Below are 21,537 nucleotides of genomic sequence, written 5' to 3'. Positions count from 1 at the left end.
GCTCTGTGGAGGCGGCCACCTTTAAGTCCTCTTTGGTCAAAAGGACCGCTTATCTGTTAAGACCATGCACAATTTGATGTTCAGAACCCATCCCGTAGTGCATTTTTCGATGCCTGATGCTTGCATATGATGTAAGGATCCATAAGTGCACACTAGCTGTTAATTACCTACATGGTTTTTGTCACATACGCAATTTTATGGACTAAATAGGTCTCAAAGATGGCTGCCCTCTAAAAGTAATTGTAATCCAGAAGATGCATTGAAAAGCGGTATTTAATTTATATGTGTGCATTACTAAATAATACGCACTCGGAGAATAATACACTACTTTAACACAGACAATGTCTGCTCTGTGTGTAATACAGCCACTTGTTGCTCTTTGTTTAACATTCACTTGCTGTCCTATAATACAGAAATTTTCTGTTTTGTGTGTAACAGACACGAGATCTGTGTATAAGACAGTTGCAAGCCCTTTGGGTGAACACACTCTGTCACTGAGTACTTCCTGATGTGATGTTGCTCAGGAAGTTGTGGGTCTTTGCAAATACATCTGTAGACCAAGGTTCCACATTGGCAGGGGCGGCTACTACAGCGGGCCTGGGAAAATGGCATCAAGTGGAGGAGGGGGTAAGGAACCAACTAACCAGTCTTCCCACATTGCACCGATAATCTCTCCAAAATGTTCTAAAGTTTATTTTATCTTTTTGTCACTCTTCTTCCTCAGTCATATGTATAGTATAGTAACATAGGATACCGTATCTTTATTAGACAGAGCAGTGTGGGTATCTGTATTTCTAATGTGTAACCAGGTTTATAGTGATCAGGTTGTTAATCTGTATTTTAGACAAAACACTGTTTTGGTATTTTACATAGCATTGTGTATCTCTGTAATGCCAGACCTAGGCTTGGATTTGTAGTATACAATCAGCAGATTGGGTATCTGTGTATGCTAGGTTAATGTGTGTGTAGTAAAGTATCTGTATTGTGCGAGTATTATAGAGCACCGAGTATCTGTATTGTGTGAATTATATACACAGAGCAAAGAGTATCTGTATAATACACAGTGCAGAGTGTATCTGTATTATACACAGAGCAGTGTTTATCTGTATTATACACAGAGCAGTGTGTGTATCTGTATTATACACAGAGCAGTGTGTGTATCTGTATTATACTCAGAGCAGTGTTTATCTGTATTATACACAGAGCAGTATTTATCTGTATTATACACAGTGCAGTGTGTGTATCTGTATTATACACAGAGCAGTGTGTATCTGTATTATACACAGAGCAGTATTTATCTGTATTATACACAGAGCAGTGTGTGTATCTGTATTATACACAGAGCAGTGTTTATCTGTATTATACACAGAGCAGTGTTTATCTGTATTATACACAGAGCAGAGTGTATCTGTATTATACACAGAGCAGTGTTTATCTGTATTATACACAGAGCAGAGTGTATCTGTATTATACACAGAGCAGTGTTTATCTGTATTATACACAGAGCAGAGTGTATCTGTATTATACACAGAGCAGAGTGTATCTGTATTATACACAGAGCAGTGTTTATCTGTATTATACACAGAGCAGTGTGTATCTGTATTATACACAGAGCAGTGTGTATCTGTATTATACACAGAGCAGTGTGTATCTGTATTATACACAGAGCAGAGTGTATCTGTATTATACACAGTGCAGAGTGTATCTGTATTATACACAGAGCAGAGTGTATCTGTATTATACACAGAGCAGAGTGTGTATCTGTATTATACACAGAGCAGTGTGTGTATCTGTATTATACACAGAGCAGTGTGTGTATCTGTATTATACACAGAGCAGTGTTTATCTGTATTATACACAGTGCAGTGTTTATCTGTATTATACACAGAGCAGTGTTTATCTGTATTATACACAGTGCAGTGTTTATCTGTATTATACACAGAGCAGTGTTTATCTGTATTATACACAGAGCAGTGTGTATCTGTATTATACACAGAGCAGAGTGTATCTGTATTATACACAGAGCAGTGTGTGTATCTGTATTATACACAGAGCAGAATGTATCTGTATTATACACAGTGCAGAGTGTATCTGTATTATACACAGAGCAGTGTGTGTATCTGTATTATACACAGAGCATAGTGTATCTGTATTCTACACAGAGCAGAGTGTATCTGTATTATACACAGATCAGTGTGTGTATCTGTATTATACACAGAGCAGTGTGTGTATCTGTATTATACACAGAGCAGAATGTATCTGTATTATACACAGTGCAGTGTTTATCTGTATTATACACAGAGCAGAGTGTGTATCTGTATTATACACAGTGCAGAGTGTATCTGTATTATACACAGAGCAGTGTGTGTATCTGTATTATACACAGAGCAGAATGTATCCGTATTATACACAGAGCGGAGTGTATCTGTATTATACACAGTGCAGTGTTTATCTGTATTATACACAGAGCAGAGTGTATCTGTATTATACACGGAGCATTGTTTATCTGTATTATACACAGAGCAGTGCGTGTATCTGTATTATACACAGAGCAGTGCGTGTATCTGTATTATACACAGAGCAGTGTGTGTATCTGTATTATACACAGAGCAGTGTGTGTATCTGTATTATACACAGAGCAGTGTGTGTATCTGTATTATACACGGAGCAGTGTATCTGTATTATACACAGAGCATAGTGTATTTGTATCTATAGTGTATTTGTATTATACACAGTGCAGTGTGTATCTGTATTGTAGCTGTTCTATACATAGAGCAGTGCTTATATAAAATATATACTTTTTAAGGTTACTAAAGCTATTGCACTTTAACAAGTGTCAGTAGCAGGCACACCACATCCACCAGGAAGAGGATCCATCAATCAAGAGCCTCTAATTCTGGTCAATGTTGTCTGATCTTATCTTGTAAACCCCTTGTCACGATTCGGGGAATCCAACACGCTAACACACACACACAGAAAAGGTGCAGTACCGGACCTTAGAGTGGCCGGGCTGAGCACACACAGAATAGTCAGGAGACAAGCCGAGTAAGGGGAACCAGAAGACAGAATAACGAGAAACAAGCCGAGGTCAAAGGGTAGGAGAAAGTCACAAAGTCAGATTAACAAGCCAGAGAATACGTAACCAGAAGCACAAGTTCAGTAGCAATACTAGCAAGCAAAGACCACAACAGGGCAGGGAGGAACAGGAAAGGTAAGTATTTAAACCATAAGGTTAATTCTGATTGGATAATTTCCAATCAGAATTAACAATCACACGTGGGAGATATCTAAACCTCCCACTGTGATTGAGGCACTGTGCCTTTAACGCCGGGTCAGGTGACTGACTCCGGCATGTAATATATTGGGCGGTCTCCCAGCGTGCAGCGTCATGCATGCTGCCGCTGGGGGACGTGGAGGAAGACGCGGAGGAGGGGAGCCCACGAGGAGGAGGGGACCGCGGACGGCTGGAGGGTGAGTACCGCGAGTGGAGTGCAGCCTCCCCTTCGAGGGGGATAGGGTAGGCGTTTTTAATCGTTATATTGTTCAGACCTCTGTAGTCTATACATGGCCTCAAATCGCCCTCCTTCTTTGCCACAAAGAAGAAACCAGCACCAGCAGGGGAGGAGGACCTTCTAATAAAACCTTTACTTAGAGATTCCCGTATGTACTCCTCCATGATCTGGTTTTCTTTCTCAGAAAGAGGGTAGACCTTTCCCCTAGGAGGCACAGTACCCAGTAACAGGTTTATGGCACAGTCATACTCACGATGTGGAGGTAGCTTATCTGCCTCCCTTTTTTCAAAAACCAAGGCAAGGTCTGCATATACAGAAGGGACAGAAACCGGAAGTGGTTTAGCCGTGGGCACGTTAAATAAACAAACAGGACGTACATGAGCCATACAGTCTCGTTGACAAGATTCCCCCCAGGAGAGTATATCTAAACAACCCCAATCAAGTACAGGGTTGTGTTTAACTAACCAGGGAAATCCCAGAACGATGGAGGCAGTAGGAGAGTCAATTATTTGGAAGGTTAACCATTCCTTGTGTAAAGCACCCACAGAAATAACTATTTCCTGGGTTTCATGGGTCACCAGAGGTTTCTCAAGTGGTCTACCATCAATGGCCTCAACGGCCAAGGGTGTGGCCTTTTGGATCAAAGTCAGGGCTGCGGTTTTGGCAAAGTTCTCATCCATAAGGTTGTCTGCCGCACCTGAATCGATCAAGGCTTTGGTTGTTATAGTGGTTTTATTGACCAAAAGAGAAACCGTAATAAACGGTCTGGAGATGGACACATTAGGGGACAAAGTCATAACACCCGAGGCCGACCCCTCTCTAGGCCTTAGGTGCTGCAATTTCCCTGTACTTTAGGGCAGGCATTACAGTGGTGCCCCCTCTTCCCACAATAAAGGCATAACCCCTCCCTTCTACGGTACGCTCTTTCGGCCTCAGTTAACCCCGTAGCACCCAATTGCATGGGTTCAGGGGATGGTTGCCTAGGAGCGGGTAACGCTAGTAGTGCAGTACTGGGTAGAGCAATAACACCCGTGTATCCAGCTGTCTTTGACTACGCCTCTCTCTAATACGGTTATCAATAAGAATCATATAGTCTATAACATCATCTAGAAGAACAGGCAATTCCCTGGATGCTATTTCATCCAATATATAAGCGGCCAAACCCTCCTGAAAGGCTGTTACGAGGGCGTCATTATTCCAAACCACTTCAGCTGCTAGAGTGCGGACTTCGATAGTGTAATCCGCTACAGATCTGTTACCCTGTCGCACCCTAAGCAGAGCTTTGCCAGCAGAAGCAACCCTACTGGGTTGATCAAACGTGCGTTTGAAAGCTGTCAGAAAATCCGCAAAGGACATAGGAGACGTATTCTCCCACATGGGGTTGGCCCATGCTAAAGCTCTCCCGGACAAGTGGTTTATCAAAAAGGCAATTTTAGATCTGTCAGTGGGATAGGAACGTGGATTCATCACCAAATGGATGTCGATTTGGTTGAGGAAACCACGACACAATGCTGGGTCACCGCTGTAGCGCTGTGGCGGCGTCATATGAACTACATGAGCAGGAACGAGTACTGGAGTGGGAATGGGTTCGGGCACAGCAGCAGCAGCCTCCTGAACGGCAGGCTGCAAGTGTGCAGTACGAGCTAGTATGGTTTGCAAAGCTTGAGCAAACTGATCCATACGGTGGTCCAAGCCATCCATTCTAGCCTCCTGATTAACTAGGAGCTGTGGTATGTCAGCAGGTTCCATTATGGCCCTGTTGTAATGTCACGATTCGGGGAACCCAACACGCTAACACACACACACACACAGAAAAGGTGCAGTTCCAGACCTTAGAGTGGCCGGGCTAAGCACACACAGAATAGTCAGGAGACAAGCCGAGTAAGGGGAACCAGAAGACAGAATAACGAGAAACAAGCCGAGGTCAAAGGGTAGGAGAAAGTCACAAAGTCAGATTAACAAGCCAGAGAGTACGTAACCAGAAGCACAAGTTCAGTAGCAATACTAGCAAGCAAAGACCACAACAGTGCAGGGAGGAACAAGAAAGGTAAGTATTTAAACCATAAGGTTAATTCTGATTGGATAATTTCCAATCAGAATTAACAATCACACGTGGGAGATATCTAAACCTCCCACTGTGATTGAGGCACTGTGCCTTTAACGCCGGGTCAGGTGACTGACTCCGGCATGTAATATATTGGGCGGTCTCCCAGCGTGCAGCGTCATGCATGCTGCCGCTGGGGGACGTGGAGGAAGACGCGGGCGGCATCCGAGGCTGCACGGATGCCGCTCGCTGAGCCCACGAGGAGGAGGGGACCGCGGACGGCTGGAGGGTGAGTACCGCGAGCGGAGTGCATCCTCCCCTCGCAGCCGCCCGCGGGATCCCGACACCCCTATCCAGATGGAATTATTGGGATAAGTATTTCATCTGTCAGCAGCAGTTCCACTTATCACATTCCACTCATGACTGCAACTGGTTTATAAAGGTAGAACAGTCGAACCTCATCTAGTATCAGTTTATGCATAGCCCAGAACATAGTTCTGTGAACAACAAGGAAAATAAGTAAATGGTCCAGTACTCCTTTCCAGTCATTGTTTGTTAAAGCAGTTGCACAACAGATGCGTGTTATCTTTCTGTGTAATTACTTTAAAGGGACACTATAGGCACCCAGACCACTACAGCTCATTGAAGTTGTCTGGGTACAGTGTCCCTATTGCCCTTAGTCCTGCAATGTAAAACGTTGCAGTTTTAAAGAAACAAGGGGGTGGGAAGAGACACAAAGAGCGGTAATAGACATAAATGGGGGTGCAACAGACCCAAGGGGGGCATAGACAGAAGGGGAGCAATAGACAATAAAGGGGATAAGAAACATTAACAGGAGGATAAAGTAACTGTTTGCTTTATTTTTTTTCTAAAAAGCTTATACTTCAGTGCATCATATAGTCTGAATAGATTGGTATGTAGGAGCTTCAGTTATATATTTCTGTGTTAAAGGAACACACTGAGCACTATAACCACTACAGCCTTCTGTACATAGCTGGACAGTCAGTGTAATCTCATGCTGCTGACAGCACAGGGTAGAGGTGCGAATATTAGAACTACTTCTCTCTACAGCTGCCCTACCCACTGGTAATGGACTGCAGACTTCTGGGCTCAGACAAATAACAAAACTCCTTCACCAGTGCTCAATTTCCTCATCTATCAGTTCTATGAAACAAACGGTCAGGAATGACAACTGTGCTTGCACATGGAGGTAGTTCAGGCTCTCTTTGGGGAGGACAGAGAAAACAGTCCAACTTTTCCCTACTTCATGCATGTGCCGCACACAGATTGGACAAATCTAATGTAGGCACTAGGCAGTCTGGATGACAGAATTCTGATTGCCTGATGGACAGCTAAGGGGGTGTGTCTTTTAGCTGGTTTACAGGTTTTCGGGTCCCCATTTTAGCTTGTATTACCAAGGGGATCCTCTGTGCTCAGTATTTAATGTGTTCCCCTAAAACATTGAGGAATGATTTTTATGATTTTATCTTAGGCTATAAGTATCCATTTTGATCCTGGTTGGGGATTCCCCTTATCTAATTGGGGATCTATATTGGGTACGCTAAGGTAAGAATTTAGCAGGGAGGTAGAGAGAGGAAAAGAAGAAGAAAATTAATAAAAGGGGGATGGGAGGGGGGGGGGGAGCACTGGTGATAGTCTTTTACAAAATTATGTGTCCATCTAGTAGTGAAGTTGAGTTGTGAAGTAAGTCTGTAGCCAGTGAGACATTGTGTGATAATTAAATAAAATCATTTTTTTACAACTGGGCCTTGGGGTTTTTGTGTGGTGTAGGAGCATTACAGCAGATTCAAAGGGGGCGGCTCGTCAGAAAAAGTCTCCAGAATACCATGTATCCCTTTCTAGTATAGTAGATTTTTCTCACATTTCCACCATATGTGTAGTATTGTGCCCACCCCTGTCCCCAGAGGCGTAACTATAAATCACTGGGCCCCGGGGCTTATCTGGGCCTCTCTCCCCCAAGAATATAAAACAATTGGAGGAAAAAATAAAAACTGTTGAAAATAACTTATAGTGAATTTACAGTAAGTGTAAACGTATGTACAGCAAAACAAAAGAAAAGAACCAAAAAATAAGTGCTAATCAAAATCTGTAAGCTAGATGGTGAATACACGTATACCTATATTATAATGGTATATTTGTGCACATAGTATCGCGGCACATCTACCCCAAATTGCAATGTGGGTGACATTCGATACTTCAAGTAGTGTGCAATTCGGAGAACACTGAATTGGAGTCTAATGGGCAGCTGCTGACGAGTTTCTGAGCATGAATCAGCCCTGTGACCTATGTAAAGAGAGATCTTCAATCGCTGATAAAATGTCCAGCGTATTTGACAGGCCTGTTAAACGATCACAGTCAAGATGAGGATTAATCTTTCTAGTGATAAATCATAATTAAATGAAGTGCTGTACAAATATACACAGAAGATATGGTAGCTGTATGCAACTGATAGTCCAATAGCAATCAGTGTAACGTGTGAGCGACCAATTAGACAAAAAAATCGAACACTGAAAGTGCTGGTAATCAACCCTGTGACCTATGTAGAGAAAGACCTATACTCGCTGTTAAGATATCCAGCATACTTATTGACAGGTCTACAATGGTCACAGTGCAGATATGGTTCCTTCTTTATAGTGATAAATTATACATAAATTAGGTACTATACAAATGTTCACTAAAGATATAGTTGCTACATTCTTTATAGTGATAAATTATACATAAATGAGGTGCTGTACAAATATACACTAAAGATATAGCTACATTAGATACATAAAAACACAGAGGACCTGTTCATAAGTTTTCAGGATACCTCTGGTATAAGTAACTTGCAACAAAACAAAGTTGCAGTTAGCTTGCAACAAGACAAAGTTGCAGTAAAAACTGAAATAGTAACAGTAATAATTTACTTGGTAAACGGAGTGGAATGTTGCCACCAACTGCATATGAGTAATGGAGCTAAAATAGCCCAAACTAAACCACATTAACTGTTATAGCCAGCAGACACAGAGGGAGGGGGTAGTATCACGATCGAATGTGTACTGAAGGTGAAAGAATAATGCACAGTGGCATAGATCTACCCCACAATATAGTCTGCTCCGGTCATAACAGGAGTGGTGAACAGGATCCTTCAGAGAGTGCGATCATGTCGATCTGAGGACCACACACTGAGCTGTTGCACTGAATCCGATGGCCCCTGACGCGCGCATTTCGTCACAACTCATCAGAGTTTTTCGTACTATTAAAAGTTAAATTTTAATGATATTTTGATCCACTAAGGGCACTCATAGCTTGTCTCCTCTTTCCTGTTACTACCCTGGTAGTACATTGTGGGTTAACCCCATCTTTTGAGTGTCTTTCCTGTAGCTTCCACCCTTTTTTTCTTTTCTTCTGTCCCCCAAGTGTCTACATGCATCTCATCCCCCCCATATGTGTCATTCCCTCTGTGCCAGTAAGCAGTGTCTGTTTCTGTGTGTGTGTATAAAGGATGCGTTGTGTGTTTGTGTGTGTAAGGGATGCATATTGTGTGTGTGTGTATGTAGTGATGCATTGTATGTGTGTTTGTGTGTAGGGATGCAGTGTGTGTGTGTTTGTAGGGATGCAGTGTGTTTGTAGGGATTGATTTTTGTGTGTATGTAGGGATGCAATGTGTGTGTGTGTGTGTGTGTAGGGATGCAGTGTGTGTGTGTATGTGTTGGGATGCATTGAGAGCATGTTTGCCTGTTAGGATAGGGGGTGTGGGGTCTAAAAAAATATATTTGCCGGGTGAAGGCTCTTCTCGCAAGTCCTGGTACCTTGTGTGGTCGAGCGTTGCCGTGGTTACCGCGGCAACGCTCGGAAAGCTGGGACTCAGCACGGAGGTGTAGACAGAGAGCCTCCTCCCCTTCCTGCTGCGCAAACTCTGCAAAGACCCAGGGAGGGAGATCAAAAGATCTCTCTGACCGAGTGTGTGTGCTTGTAAGGGGCCCGGGCTCACGGGGCCCTCAGGTGGCCTGGGCCCCTTACAAATTAAGTGGCTGTATCCCCCTACTGGCCCACGGGCACAGGGATCACAGCTGCAGCCAGGTCCCCTGAAGTGACGGGCCAGGTCACAGCTGCGACCCCTTGACCATGGTAGGTACGCCACTGTCTGTCCCACATCTCTAAAATAGGAGCAAAGGTGGTGAAGTCTGGGCATCGTGAAGCTAAAGATATCCTTTAAGGCGTTAGGGTCTAGGCCTGGCGGGAAGTCCTTGTTGTATGTCAGAGGCAGTAGAGGGGATGGGTTTGGCAAAACTAGCCACTTAAAGCTGTATTGGTATTAATGTATTGCTGTTGCTTTAAGCCTGTAGAACCAAGCGTATACCTATTGCTGTATTTTAGCCGAACAAGAGCATTCGTATGCTGGCGGCATAAAGCCACCAGCATTCATACAGTAGTTTCACGAACAGTGAATTTCAACACTGTTCTTGAAACAAACAAACTACCGAATGGGAGACCACACACACATTAAATATTGCAACATTGTTTCCATTGGTAATTATAGAGATTCAGGGTGGCCGCCGTTCGGCTACCGACCACGCGGCGGTCGGCCATCTTGGATCCTTTGTTAGCCATCGGTATTTGGTCGTCAAGCGCCTGGAACAAAAATCTGCTACTCGACGGCACGAATACCGCTGGACTTCCAGGCCGTAGTTTGTTCCCCTAATGTCAATCGGTACTTTGAATGTAACTAGAAAATAATGTGTGTTTCGTGCGGCGTTCGGTTAGTTATGCTGGGATCTGAGTGGTACTTTCACGAAATGGGTGCTCAGACCCCAGCTATCTACCGAACGTCCATTCGTTTAAATAAAGTGAATAATGTAAAAGTTATACATTTTCATGTGAAATATCGGTTCTGCTGCACGGAGGGATAATTCACTTAACTGGATGTTCTAGTGGGAGTATCCCTCTCGTCCAGCAGTGCATGATGGGAGAAATGTCCAGGTTGTTCAGTTCCCCATGTAGTCCCCTACTGTACAACCCCTGTAATGTCAGTAGGGAAACCCCTTGCGTGGGGAATCCCATAAATACTCTGACCTGTGATTAAAAACTCAGTTGACTCCCAGCCTATGTGTCGTCTAGTTCTTGGGAAGGAAGGATTTATACAACGCTACCGGGATTATTGTATGCTGTATTTATTTGCCTGGATTATTCTATGCTGTTCCTGTTACCCAGCGGAGATACCGTGGATTATACTACCTCTCCGCTACAATGGGTATGGTGAAACGCCACTCTTCCTTGATATCCACACCTGTAGGGTGACACTTGTAAATATGAAGCAGTCTTCCCCTGTCTCCCTCCACCCCTGGTCCAGTTTGAAAGGTTCGCCCAGTTCTGTGTCTTCCACCTTCTTGCACAATTTGTGGACATTTGACCATTCCATCTCAGTTGCTATTTTCAATAAGGTTGTTAAAAAAAAAAAAAATTGGCAACACACTTTTAAAGTGTGTGCCTGAGAGAGGTCTTCTATTAGCAGATAACATGTAACATGTTGACATTTGTAGTGTGAAGGTGCATGCCAGTAGCAAAACACTCGTGCAAACAGGTCATCATTGGTGACAGAGACAGGATAGTCAAGAATAGTCTGTTTATTCCAAGAAAAACATGTGAGGATTAAAAATGCATAGCATCTAACAAATTAACTTCTCTGACACATTCTCCATTTTGCCTTCATTCACACTTACTGTAGTCACATACTGTTTACAGACTAAGCCGTCATTATGTGCAACCCATTTCTACCTGGAACAAACAATTATTTTATTGTAATAAACATGTAACATGCAGAAATAAATAACATGTCCAATCACATAATATATGACAGTGCCACTTTATTGTGCCATATTTAGAGCTAATCATGCAGCACAGTGTGGGGGTACTGTTGTGGGTGCAGAATTTTAATGCAATGTTAATTAATACAGCATGACATGTGGTTATTACAACAAGAGTGAAGTTTATACATATAGGTTTGGGTAATACTCTGAATGAAATCATTTTGGTTTCACAATGTAAATTTACAGAACTTAGCATGGTGTTGGTTTTAGGAGAGGTCACAGCGGGTGGTGACATAAAATGTATTGTATAAATAATAATCCGTAGCAATAACCAGAGCAGGCATTTATAAAGGAGAGCTTAGCTGGGATGCCTACACCTTCTGAATTACTTATTCATAAAATATTTTACCAGCAAGGTTACATTGAGATTTCTCTTGCTTTTAAGTATGTGCTGGGTCCACAAACACTGCATTGTTACATTAGAGATCAATTTTATATTTTAAATAAATTATACAATATATATATATATATACACACACACATATATAAGTTTAACACATAATAGTGCAAGTAATAAATAAAGTCAACCATGACAGGTGCATTCTGTGCTGAGGTATATCGCCATAGATCGCTTAAAGAATTTTAGATTGGATGAAGATTTGACTGTGTCTGTGAAATTATTCCATAATTGCTGTACTCTGTAGGAAAATGAGGATCGAGCTGCTTTATTTTTGTATTGCGGTATGCTAAATATTGTGCTAGTACTGTATCAGAGATTATAGGACGTGGGAACAGCTGGGGAGAGCATTCTGCTCAGGTAGGCTGGGAGCTTCTTAGAAAAGCTCTTAAACACAAGGCTGGAAAGATGAAGGGTGTATCGGGATTCTTTGCTGCTGTGGTTAACCTTTTGAAGTGTAGTTTATGAGGAGCAAACTTGTGCTCTAGGTCAGTAATCTCGAAAGTTACCTTTAATGGTGCCAACGTCTGATGACTGGTGGAGCACACACCAAAATGCTGTGTTGCTATTAAAGAACTTAAAGGGACACTCCAGGCACCCAGACCACTTCTGCTCATTGGAGTGGTCTGGGTGCCAACTCCCACTACCCTTAACCCTGCAAGTGTAATTATTGCAGTTTTTCATAAACTGCAATATTTACATTGCAGGGTAAACTCCACCTCTAGTGGCTGTCTATTAGACAGCCACTAGAGGTCACTTCCTGGGTTCTAGCACAGGTTTCCTGTGCTAGAGCGTCGCTGGACGTCCTCACGCTGTGTGAGGACCTCCAGCGTCGCTCAAAACCCCATAGGAAAGCATTGAAATGATTTTTCAATGCTTTCCTATGGGGAGACGTAATGCGCATGCGCGGCATTTCCGCGCATGCGCATTAGGTCTCCTCGGCCGGTGAGCGAGATTAGTCTCGCCCACCGGCCGACGTAATCATTAGGAGGAGCGTCGCGGAGGCGGAGACAGCGGCGAGGGACATCGCCGCTGTCCCAGGTAAGTGACTGAAGGGGTTTTCACCCCTTCAGTAACCGGGGATTGGGGGGTGGGAGGGAGAGGGACCCTCCAGTGCCAGAAAAACGGATCGTTTTTCTGGCACTGGAGTTTCCCTTTAAAGGGACACTATAGGTCACCAAAACAACGTTAGCTTAATAAAGCAGTTTTGGTGTATAGATCATGTCCCTGCAGTCTTACTGTTTAATTTTATGAATTTTATAAACCCTAGTCACACCTCCCTGTATGTGACTTGCACAGCCTCCCTAAACACTTCATGTAAAGAGCCATCTACAGTTTATCCTTCTTTTATTGCAAGTTTTGTTTAATTTAGATTTTCTTATCCCATGCTTTGTTAATAGCTTGCAAGACCATGCAAGAGCCTCCTGTATGTGATTAAAGTTCAATTGACAGAGAAAGAGATACAATTGTTTAAGGTAAATTACATCTGATTGAAAGTTAAACCAGTTTTTTTAATGCAGACTGTGTCAATCAGAGCCAGGGGAGGTGTGGCAATGGCTGCATAAACATAAACTAAGTTACTGTATTTAACTCCTAAATAGCAGTGAATTGAGCAGTGAAACCTGAGAAGCATGATCTATACCAGTGATGGCGAACCTATGGCACGCGTGCCACAGGTGGCACGCCGGGTCCTCTCTGTGGGCACGGGGCCACAGGTCCGCCATCACTGCAGAGTAGGCACCTACCTGCCCGAAACGTCAGGCGCCTTCTCTGCTTCCGTGTCGGGAGGCAGGGGGAGGGATCTGTGATGCTGATCCCCTGTCCTCCCGCGCGATGCTGTGTGGAGCGTTGCCGAGCGTTGCCATGGCAACGCTCCACACAGCATCGCGCGGGAGGACAGGGGAGCTGCTTCACAGATCCCTCCCCCTGCCTCCCGACACGGAAGCACTGCCTGCCACCACCGAACCACCAGGGATGACGGTACCACCACCGGACCACCAGGGGTGACGGTACCACCACCGGACCACCAGGGATGACGGTACCACCACCGGACCAGCAGGGATGGCTGTGTCCCCCCCCCCCACTTCATTAAAGGTAAGAAGGAGGGAGGATACTGACACACAGCACCCCTACCCCCCCAGAAGTACCCTTACCCCCCCAGCACCACCCCTACCCCCCACAGCAGCACCCTACCCCCCCAGCAGCACCCTACCCCCCCAGAAGTACCCCTACCACCCCAGCAGTACCCCTACTCCCCCACAACAGTACCCCTACCCCAGCAGTACCCCTACCACCCCCAGCAGTACCCCTACCACCCCCCAGCAGTACCCCTACCCCCAGCAGTACCCCTACCCCCCAGCAGTACCCCTACCACCCCAGCAGTACCCCTCCCACCCCAGCAGTACCCCTACTCCCCCACAACAGTACCCCTACCCCCGCAGTACCCCTACCACCCCCAGCAGTACCCCTACCCCCCCAGCAGTACCTCTACCCCCGTAGTACCCCTACCACCCCCAGCAGTACCCCTACCCCCCAGCAGTACCCCTACCCCCCCAGCAGTACCCCTACCCCCAGAAGTACCCCTACCACCCCAGCAGTACCCCTACCACCCCAGCAGTACCCCTACCACCCCACAGCAGTACCCCTACCCCCCAGCACCCCTACCACCCCCCAGCAGTACCCCTACCACCCCCAGCAGTACCCCTACCCCCCTCAGCGGTACCCCTACCCCCCTCAGCAGTACCCCTACACCCCAGCAGTACACCTACCACCCCCAGCAGTACCCCTACCACCATCAGCAGTACCCCTACCACCCCCAGCAGTACCCCTACCACCCCCAGCAGTACCCCTAACCCCCACACACACAGCACCCCTACCCCCCACACACAGTACCCCTACCCCCCCACAGCACCCCTACCCCCCACACACAGTATCCCTACCCCCCACAGCAGTACCCATACCCCGCCAGCAGTATCCCTACCCCCCACACAGTACCCCTACCCCCAGCAGTACCCCTATCCCCCCACAGCACCCCTCTCACACACACATACAGCACCCCTACCCCACGCACAGCACCCGTCTCACACACACATACAGCACCCCTCTCACACACACACACACAGCACCCCCTCACACACACACACAGCACCCCCCTCACACACACACAGCACCCCCCTCACACACACACACAGCACACCCCAAACACACACACGCACCCCCCCCACACACACACACACACGCACCCCCCCACGCACACACACACGCACCCACACACACACACACGCAATTGCCGTGTTGGCACTTTAAGGAAAAAAAAGTTGGCATGTATTGCGGTTTGGGCACTCGGGCTCAAAAAGGTTCGCCATCACTGATCTATACACTAAAACTGCTTCAATAAGCTAAAGTTGTTTAGGTGACTATAATGTTCCTTTAATGTGCTATCACCATATGTAACAATGTCATTGGCAGTAAACATTTATTTGTGTACATAGCACATTGCAGTTTTCCTCATTCTCTTTCTGCAGCATCCAGGTTCTTAACCCCTTAAGGACGCTGGACGGTTCAGGACCGTCATCGGCATTTTTCACTTGCCGACCGACGACGGTCCTGAACCGTCCTAAATTTAAAATGTACTTACCCGATCGCCGTCATTCCCCCGGCGGCGATCGGCGGTGCTCCCGGTGTGGGGAGACTGCCTGCAGCCCAGACAGTCTCCCCATGGCGGTTTAGGACCCCTGTGGCCATGTGATCGCCCAACAGGGCGACCACATGGTCACAATAGGTGTCCAAGTATCTGCCTGCAGGGGGACTGTCTGTGCTGACAGGCAGTCTCCCTGCAACTGTAAAATAAAAAAAAAATTAAAGTTATAGTTAATAAAAAAAAAAATATTATAATATATGTGTATATATATGATATATAGACATATATTATACCTATATAATATATGTCTATATATCATATATATAATGTCATGCTAAGTGTATTTTTATATTAATATGTACATATATTAATATAAAAATACACTTATAATTAATTTACACACGTATATATATAATATATATAATAACTATATATATTGTATATATATATTATTATAAAATACGAATAATAAATAATTTAAATTAAATTAAAAAAATTAAAAATAATAATAAAAATTAAAAAAAAATTATATATCTATACGAAATTTTATTCTAACTGTATTTTGATATTAATATATATATATTTATATCAAAATACACTTAGAATGAAATTGTATATATATCTATGTATATATAAATAAATAAAAAGAATGCAAACTATTCATATGTCCATATACAAAATTACATAAATAATTATATAAATATACACGTAGACTTCAAATATATAAATATGCATATATATTTAAATTCTACGTGCGTATTTATGTAATATTTTTACATAATTAAGTTATTTTATTGATTGCAATTTAAGGGACCTGCCTGCCAACCCAGGCCGAGAGTACAGAGAATTTAATTTGCTATCACTGTATTTTACCCTGTAACGTTCTACGACACCCTAAAACCTGTACATGGGGGGTACTGTTTTACTCGGGAGACTTCGCTGAACACAAATATTAGTGATTCAAAACAGTAAAACATATCACAGCGATGATATTGTCAGTGAAAGTGACTTTTTTTGCATTTTTCACACACAAACAGCACTTTTACTGATGATATAATTGTTGTGATACATTTTCCAGTTTTGAAACACTAATATTTGTGTTCAGCAAAGTCTCCTGAGTAGAACAGGACCCCCCATGTACAGGTTTTATAGCGTTTTTGAAAGTTACAGGGTCAAATATATGGGTCAAATATTTCTACATTGAAAATGGCCAGGTTGGTTACGTTGCCTTTGAGAGCGTATGGTAGCCCAGGAATGAGAATTACCCCCATGATGGCATACCATTTGCAAAAGAAGACACCCCATTTGCAATACCTTGGGTTATGTCCAGTCTTTTTTAGTAACCACTTAGTCACAAACACTGGCCAAAATTAGCGTTCAATTTAGTTTTTTACTTTTTTCACACATAAACAAATATGAACGCTAACTTTGGCCATTGTTTGCGACTAAGTGGCTACTAAAAAAGTCTGGACATACCCCATATTGAATACCCTGGGTTGTCTACTTTAAAAAAAAATATGTACATGTGGGGTGTTATTCAGCGATTTATGACAGATAATAGTGTTACAATGTCACTATTGATACATTTTAAAAATGTATGTTTTGAAACCGCAATATCCTACTTGTACTTATAGCCCTATAACATGCAAAAAAATAGCAAAAAGCATGTAAACACTGGGTATTTTTAAACTCAGGACAAAATTTTGAATCTATTTAGCAGTTTTTTTCATTCGCTTTTGTAGATGAATAAAAGATTTTTCACATAAAAGTAAAAAAACATGTATTTTTTTCAATTTTTCATCATATTTTTTCATTTTTTTAAATTAAATTACATGAGATTATATAAATAATGGTATGTAAAGAAAGCCCCTTTTGTCCTGAAAAAAACAATATATAATTTGTATGGGAACAGTAAATGAGAGAGCGGAAAATTACAGCTAAACACAAACACCACAAAAGTGTCAAAAAGATGCCTGGTCGCAAATGTACAACATCGCAAAAAAAGTCCGGTCCTTAAGGGGTTAAGCAAGAGTGTTTAGTTATGTATCAAACCTTCCTCTTCAAAGACCACAACAATTAATAGAAAGTAGTAGGAACAAAACCAAGTTTTATACAATTCCACGAGCAGAAGATGAACATGTAAGAAGTTTGTTGACAGTAGTGGATATTTTAAATATATATTTTTTTGAGAATAGAGATATAAAGGGGGTCATGTTTAAAAATTAAGGGAACCATCTGTAAAATGTCAGTGGGCATTGGACATTGCTGTCTGGCTCCTGTGCTTCTCTGCCAGGTACTGATACCCAGCTGTGGGTCCCTGGAAAAGCTCCAGGAAGTGAATCTGTGTGTGTCAGTAGTGCCTGCGGTAAGTGGTGCACTTGCGGCCAGCCACACTGACCAGGATTTCCAGGTCGAAGAACCATGAGATGAGGATTGGATTTGATACATTATTCAGAATTCACTCTTTCAGCCCCACCGACCCAATTACACTACCATCCATTTGTATAATAAACTCTTCTCGCTTGGTGTTAAACCTCTGTGGTTCACAATAGTGTCAGCTCTCATCAGACTTAACCATTTAGGTGCCAATACCGATTAACTTTTTAAGCCCTTTTCTCCAGTTTCCGTTTCACAGTGTCAATGAGTTAACCATTTATGTGCGCACATATACTCCAAATAATTTATCGATTAACCCTTGATGGGCCTAATTTGTACTTTACTCGTTAAGCCCTTTAGAGGTGAAGGAACATGTTTCATCACGAGGAACATGTTATCTGGTATCATGGTATCTGGATAAGAGCTTAGTTAGGCTCTCTGCAAGGTTCACTCACAATCATTACGCTTATTATCTCCCAGGGTAGTTTCTAACTTTACGCTAGCCCATCTATCTCTTCTCACAAAGCCGGCGGTTCCACAGTCCATTTCTCTTTTTCACCTTCTATATTTGTCCCTCCACCTCTTTGTTTACAAGTCTTAACTAGATACAGGCTTTGTACCCACCAGCCTCTCCTCCTCTCTGACACACTTCTTCCTTTTCTTTTATTTAGACATGACTTCCTCTTAGTTTCAACAGGGCTTGTTTTTCCTCTTGTAGCTGTTCATATTCATTTGTCGTTTACGTGGTATTTGATATCAGCATTGTAAAATTGCAACGTTTGGGGAATACCAAGGCACTTTATATAAATGATGATAATAATGTTATGAAGACCTTTGACCATAACCTTTAGCATCTGGTAAAGCAAGAAGGGACTGCTCATTAAACCTTACAGGTTAATCAGGGGACCCAGGATGCATGTTTATTTATTTATTTGTGGTGAATGTGTGGGAAACGGTTTAGTAGAGGCTCTTAAAGACCCCTTGTTAATTTATCTAGTTTAGGACTTTCAGCAGCCACTTTTTATTTGAATTTATTTTCCTTTGTTGTTCGTTGTTGTTTGTCTGCTGTGTGATTTGTCTCCACTCCAATTTTTTAACAAAATACTAGCAGGGTCACTAAATCCCAAGAAATAAAAACAAAGAAAATAACAGCTGGAAACAAAATATTTTTGCTTGTAATGTGACCAGTAGATCTAAGGTTTTGTTCCTATATTTTAATTAGTTTTGCATTTACGTGTACATGTGCAGGTTTCTTTATTTTATCTTTTGAAGCAGTGAATTAACTATATTATAGGCCTGTTAACTAAAGAAATGAGTGACACTTAGGACTATAACATTAACAAGTAATTGTAGGGATTATTATGCTATAGGTCTTTGGGTGTTCCCACCCTCATTTTTTGTCAAACTGTTTTGGAGTGGTTTGACAAAAATGGGCCTTTCATCAGTAAATCATTTTGCATCTTTAGCTATACCTCTACATGTAATTTGAAATTATTGTCACCTTGAATGTCAATGATTGGCTAGGCAAAGTGGGGGCAGGCTAGCCTGGTATTTGTTTGCATTATCATTGCTGCAGAAAAGGGGATGGGCCACAGAGACCACTCCCAAGGTTACTGACAAGAAAATGGGGTGCAGCACTCATAGACTTGCAGCAATATATCTTGATCAGTATAGTGTATAGGCCTTAGAGTGCCACCTTGTAAGGACATTCACTAACAGGCTCCTGAACAGTCCCTATTTTGAGGTCCTGTCATACCATCCTAATTTTGTATGCTGGGCACCATAAAATTGTCCTTGGAGCAGCACAGTGTGAGCACAGGCACTGGCTGTGAACAGGACTGGGAACTGCTTGTTGGGGGCTTGCCAGACAGGATGTCAGTCAGTCTGACGTGCTTAATAGCAGGCTAAGACACCCTTTTTTTTGGTGATTCAGCCCCTTATAATGGACACTGCAGTGATGTGAGTCACATCACTGGCTACGCCCATCTCAGGGCCACCCTGACACATTCTTATACTTCATAATGTTGGAAGGTATACTGACTTTATTGATGCATCTGCGTCAATTTAGCCACAAACCCAGCATTATAGACACATTATCACTAGGTCACATCATTCTGGCTCCAAACTAATCCCAAATGAAGCGAGACGCAGTCTTCACACCTTTTAATCTTTTTCTGCTGGTGTCTCGTTTGATGCAGTGCCTCTGTGGAAAAGTGACGCAAACCTAAGGGAAGGTCATGGGGCCTATCTAAACCCTTGTCATACTAGTGCCCTTTTTGTAGTTTCACTAGCCTTTAATCGTGTCATGCTGCTGTTCCTTGAATATCCGTTCCTGACCTGGCTACATCCTCGATCATTGAGCTTTGTCCAGTTCTTGTTTCCTGTGTACCAGACTTCATCCTTGACCTTGAGTTTAATCTTAGTCCGGTATTTCCTCATACTAGACCCGGCTATGTTCCTGACCTTGACTTTGGCTATTCTGTATAATGGTGTACTAGATCCTACTAGTCCTTCTTGGTATAACTTATCCTGGCCTGAATTATGTATTATTTCTAATATTTCCTATTAAGCCTGGTCTTGTAATAAGCCTTCCTATCCTTTCTTCTTGTCCCCTTGATAGACTGCTGACTTATACATTGATGGAGATCCTCTCGTATTCTGACAACTCTTAATGCATAGTTTGTGCCTTTTTATTTTTTTTTCTTACTGTGTTCTTAGTGTAACTGATTTCAGTTTCAACTGTTTTATGATAAACTTGATTTTATAAGATATAGATTAAATTTAGTGAACCGGAGAAATGTGTCAGAACAAACAAACAAAATGTCACAAAAAGACAAACAAATGTTTTAGAATAAATTAGATACAAATAGATGTATTGAGGTCTCTTCACGTAAAACACATCTAAAGATGTCATGGAGGATTTGTTACAGTAAAAAGAGAAGGAACTTCCTGTAAAATTGAATTGCAACTAAACTTTATAAATAACTTATGCACTTTTAGATGATGCAGATTGTATTTATATATTGCCATTTGTCGAAAATAAAATTGACGTATGGGGAAGTGAGCACATCTGTACTATAAAAGGAAAAGATTTTTGGGTAATCACCTATGTAATTAAGGTTAGAATCCGTTTATAGTAACTTACAAAAGATTTGCAAATGGAGAGTGGTTTGGATAAAACATAATGCGTTTCATTGCTTGCCCCTGGTATAAGCACCAAAGCTTTTTTTTTTTTTTTTTTTTTTTGTGAAGTGTAACGCAAATGTGCTGAGCAAAACCAGCTCTCCTGCCTAACTGTCTGTTCTGAATTACCAATTGTCTCGTGTTTTTATAAATCTCTTTGGGACCGGATGTTAGCTGCTACGTTTACGTTAGAATTGATATGTGTTAAATGTGATGTTTTACATATATCATACCCACTCTCTATTTATTATTTACAGTTATTTATTTATTATTTTGTAGGCTTCTGCATTATAAAAAAGTAATATTATGTATGAAATAAAGGGAAGTGTGTTTAGCACAGTAAATGTTATACAAAGTGTAGGGAGCCCATTTGTACTGTGTGTGAGCAGTGTGTGCGTCCATATTATACATCGAGCAGTGGGTGGATACAAAGAAGAAGCAATACCTAGTAGTGCCCTAGGCATGGTACCAGTGTGGGCCCTTTGCCCCTTTATTCTCCATATAGAGATGGTGAA

The 21,537-nt window shown here is 42.6% G+C and overlaps 1 protein-coding gene across 5 annotated transcripts in view; it reads left to right on the top strand.

The window, feature by feature from the left end:
- The window catches only part of GMIP (GEM interacting protein), a 122,163-nt gene that overhangs the window by 30,391 nt on the left and 70,235 nt on the right, over positions 1-21,537 (top strand). The window contains exon 1 of one of the 5 annotated variants that reach the window (XM_063449214.1): positions 558-627. The exons of the other annotated variants lie outside the window; for them this stretch is intronic. Within the exon in view, the coding sequence (XP_063305284.1) occupies positions 606-627 (22 nt within the window). The 5' untranslated portion in view covers positions 558-605. Of the gene's footprint in view, positions 1-557; positions 628-21,537 lie in introns of those variants that run through there. 5 annotated transcript variants of the gene reach the window in all.

Source organism: Pelobates fuscus, chromosome 3 (assembly GCF_036172605.1).
Source record: "Pelobates fuscus isolate aPelFus1 chromosome 3, aPelFus1.pri, whole genome shotgun sequence".
Lineage (NCBI taxonomy): Eukaryota > Metazoa > Chordata > Amphibia > Anura > Pelobatidae > Pelobates > Pelobates fuscus.
Note: the sequence above shows the minus strand (reverse complement) of the source record. Positions and strands in the feature narration are given on the sequence as shown.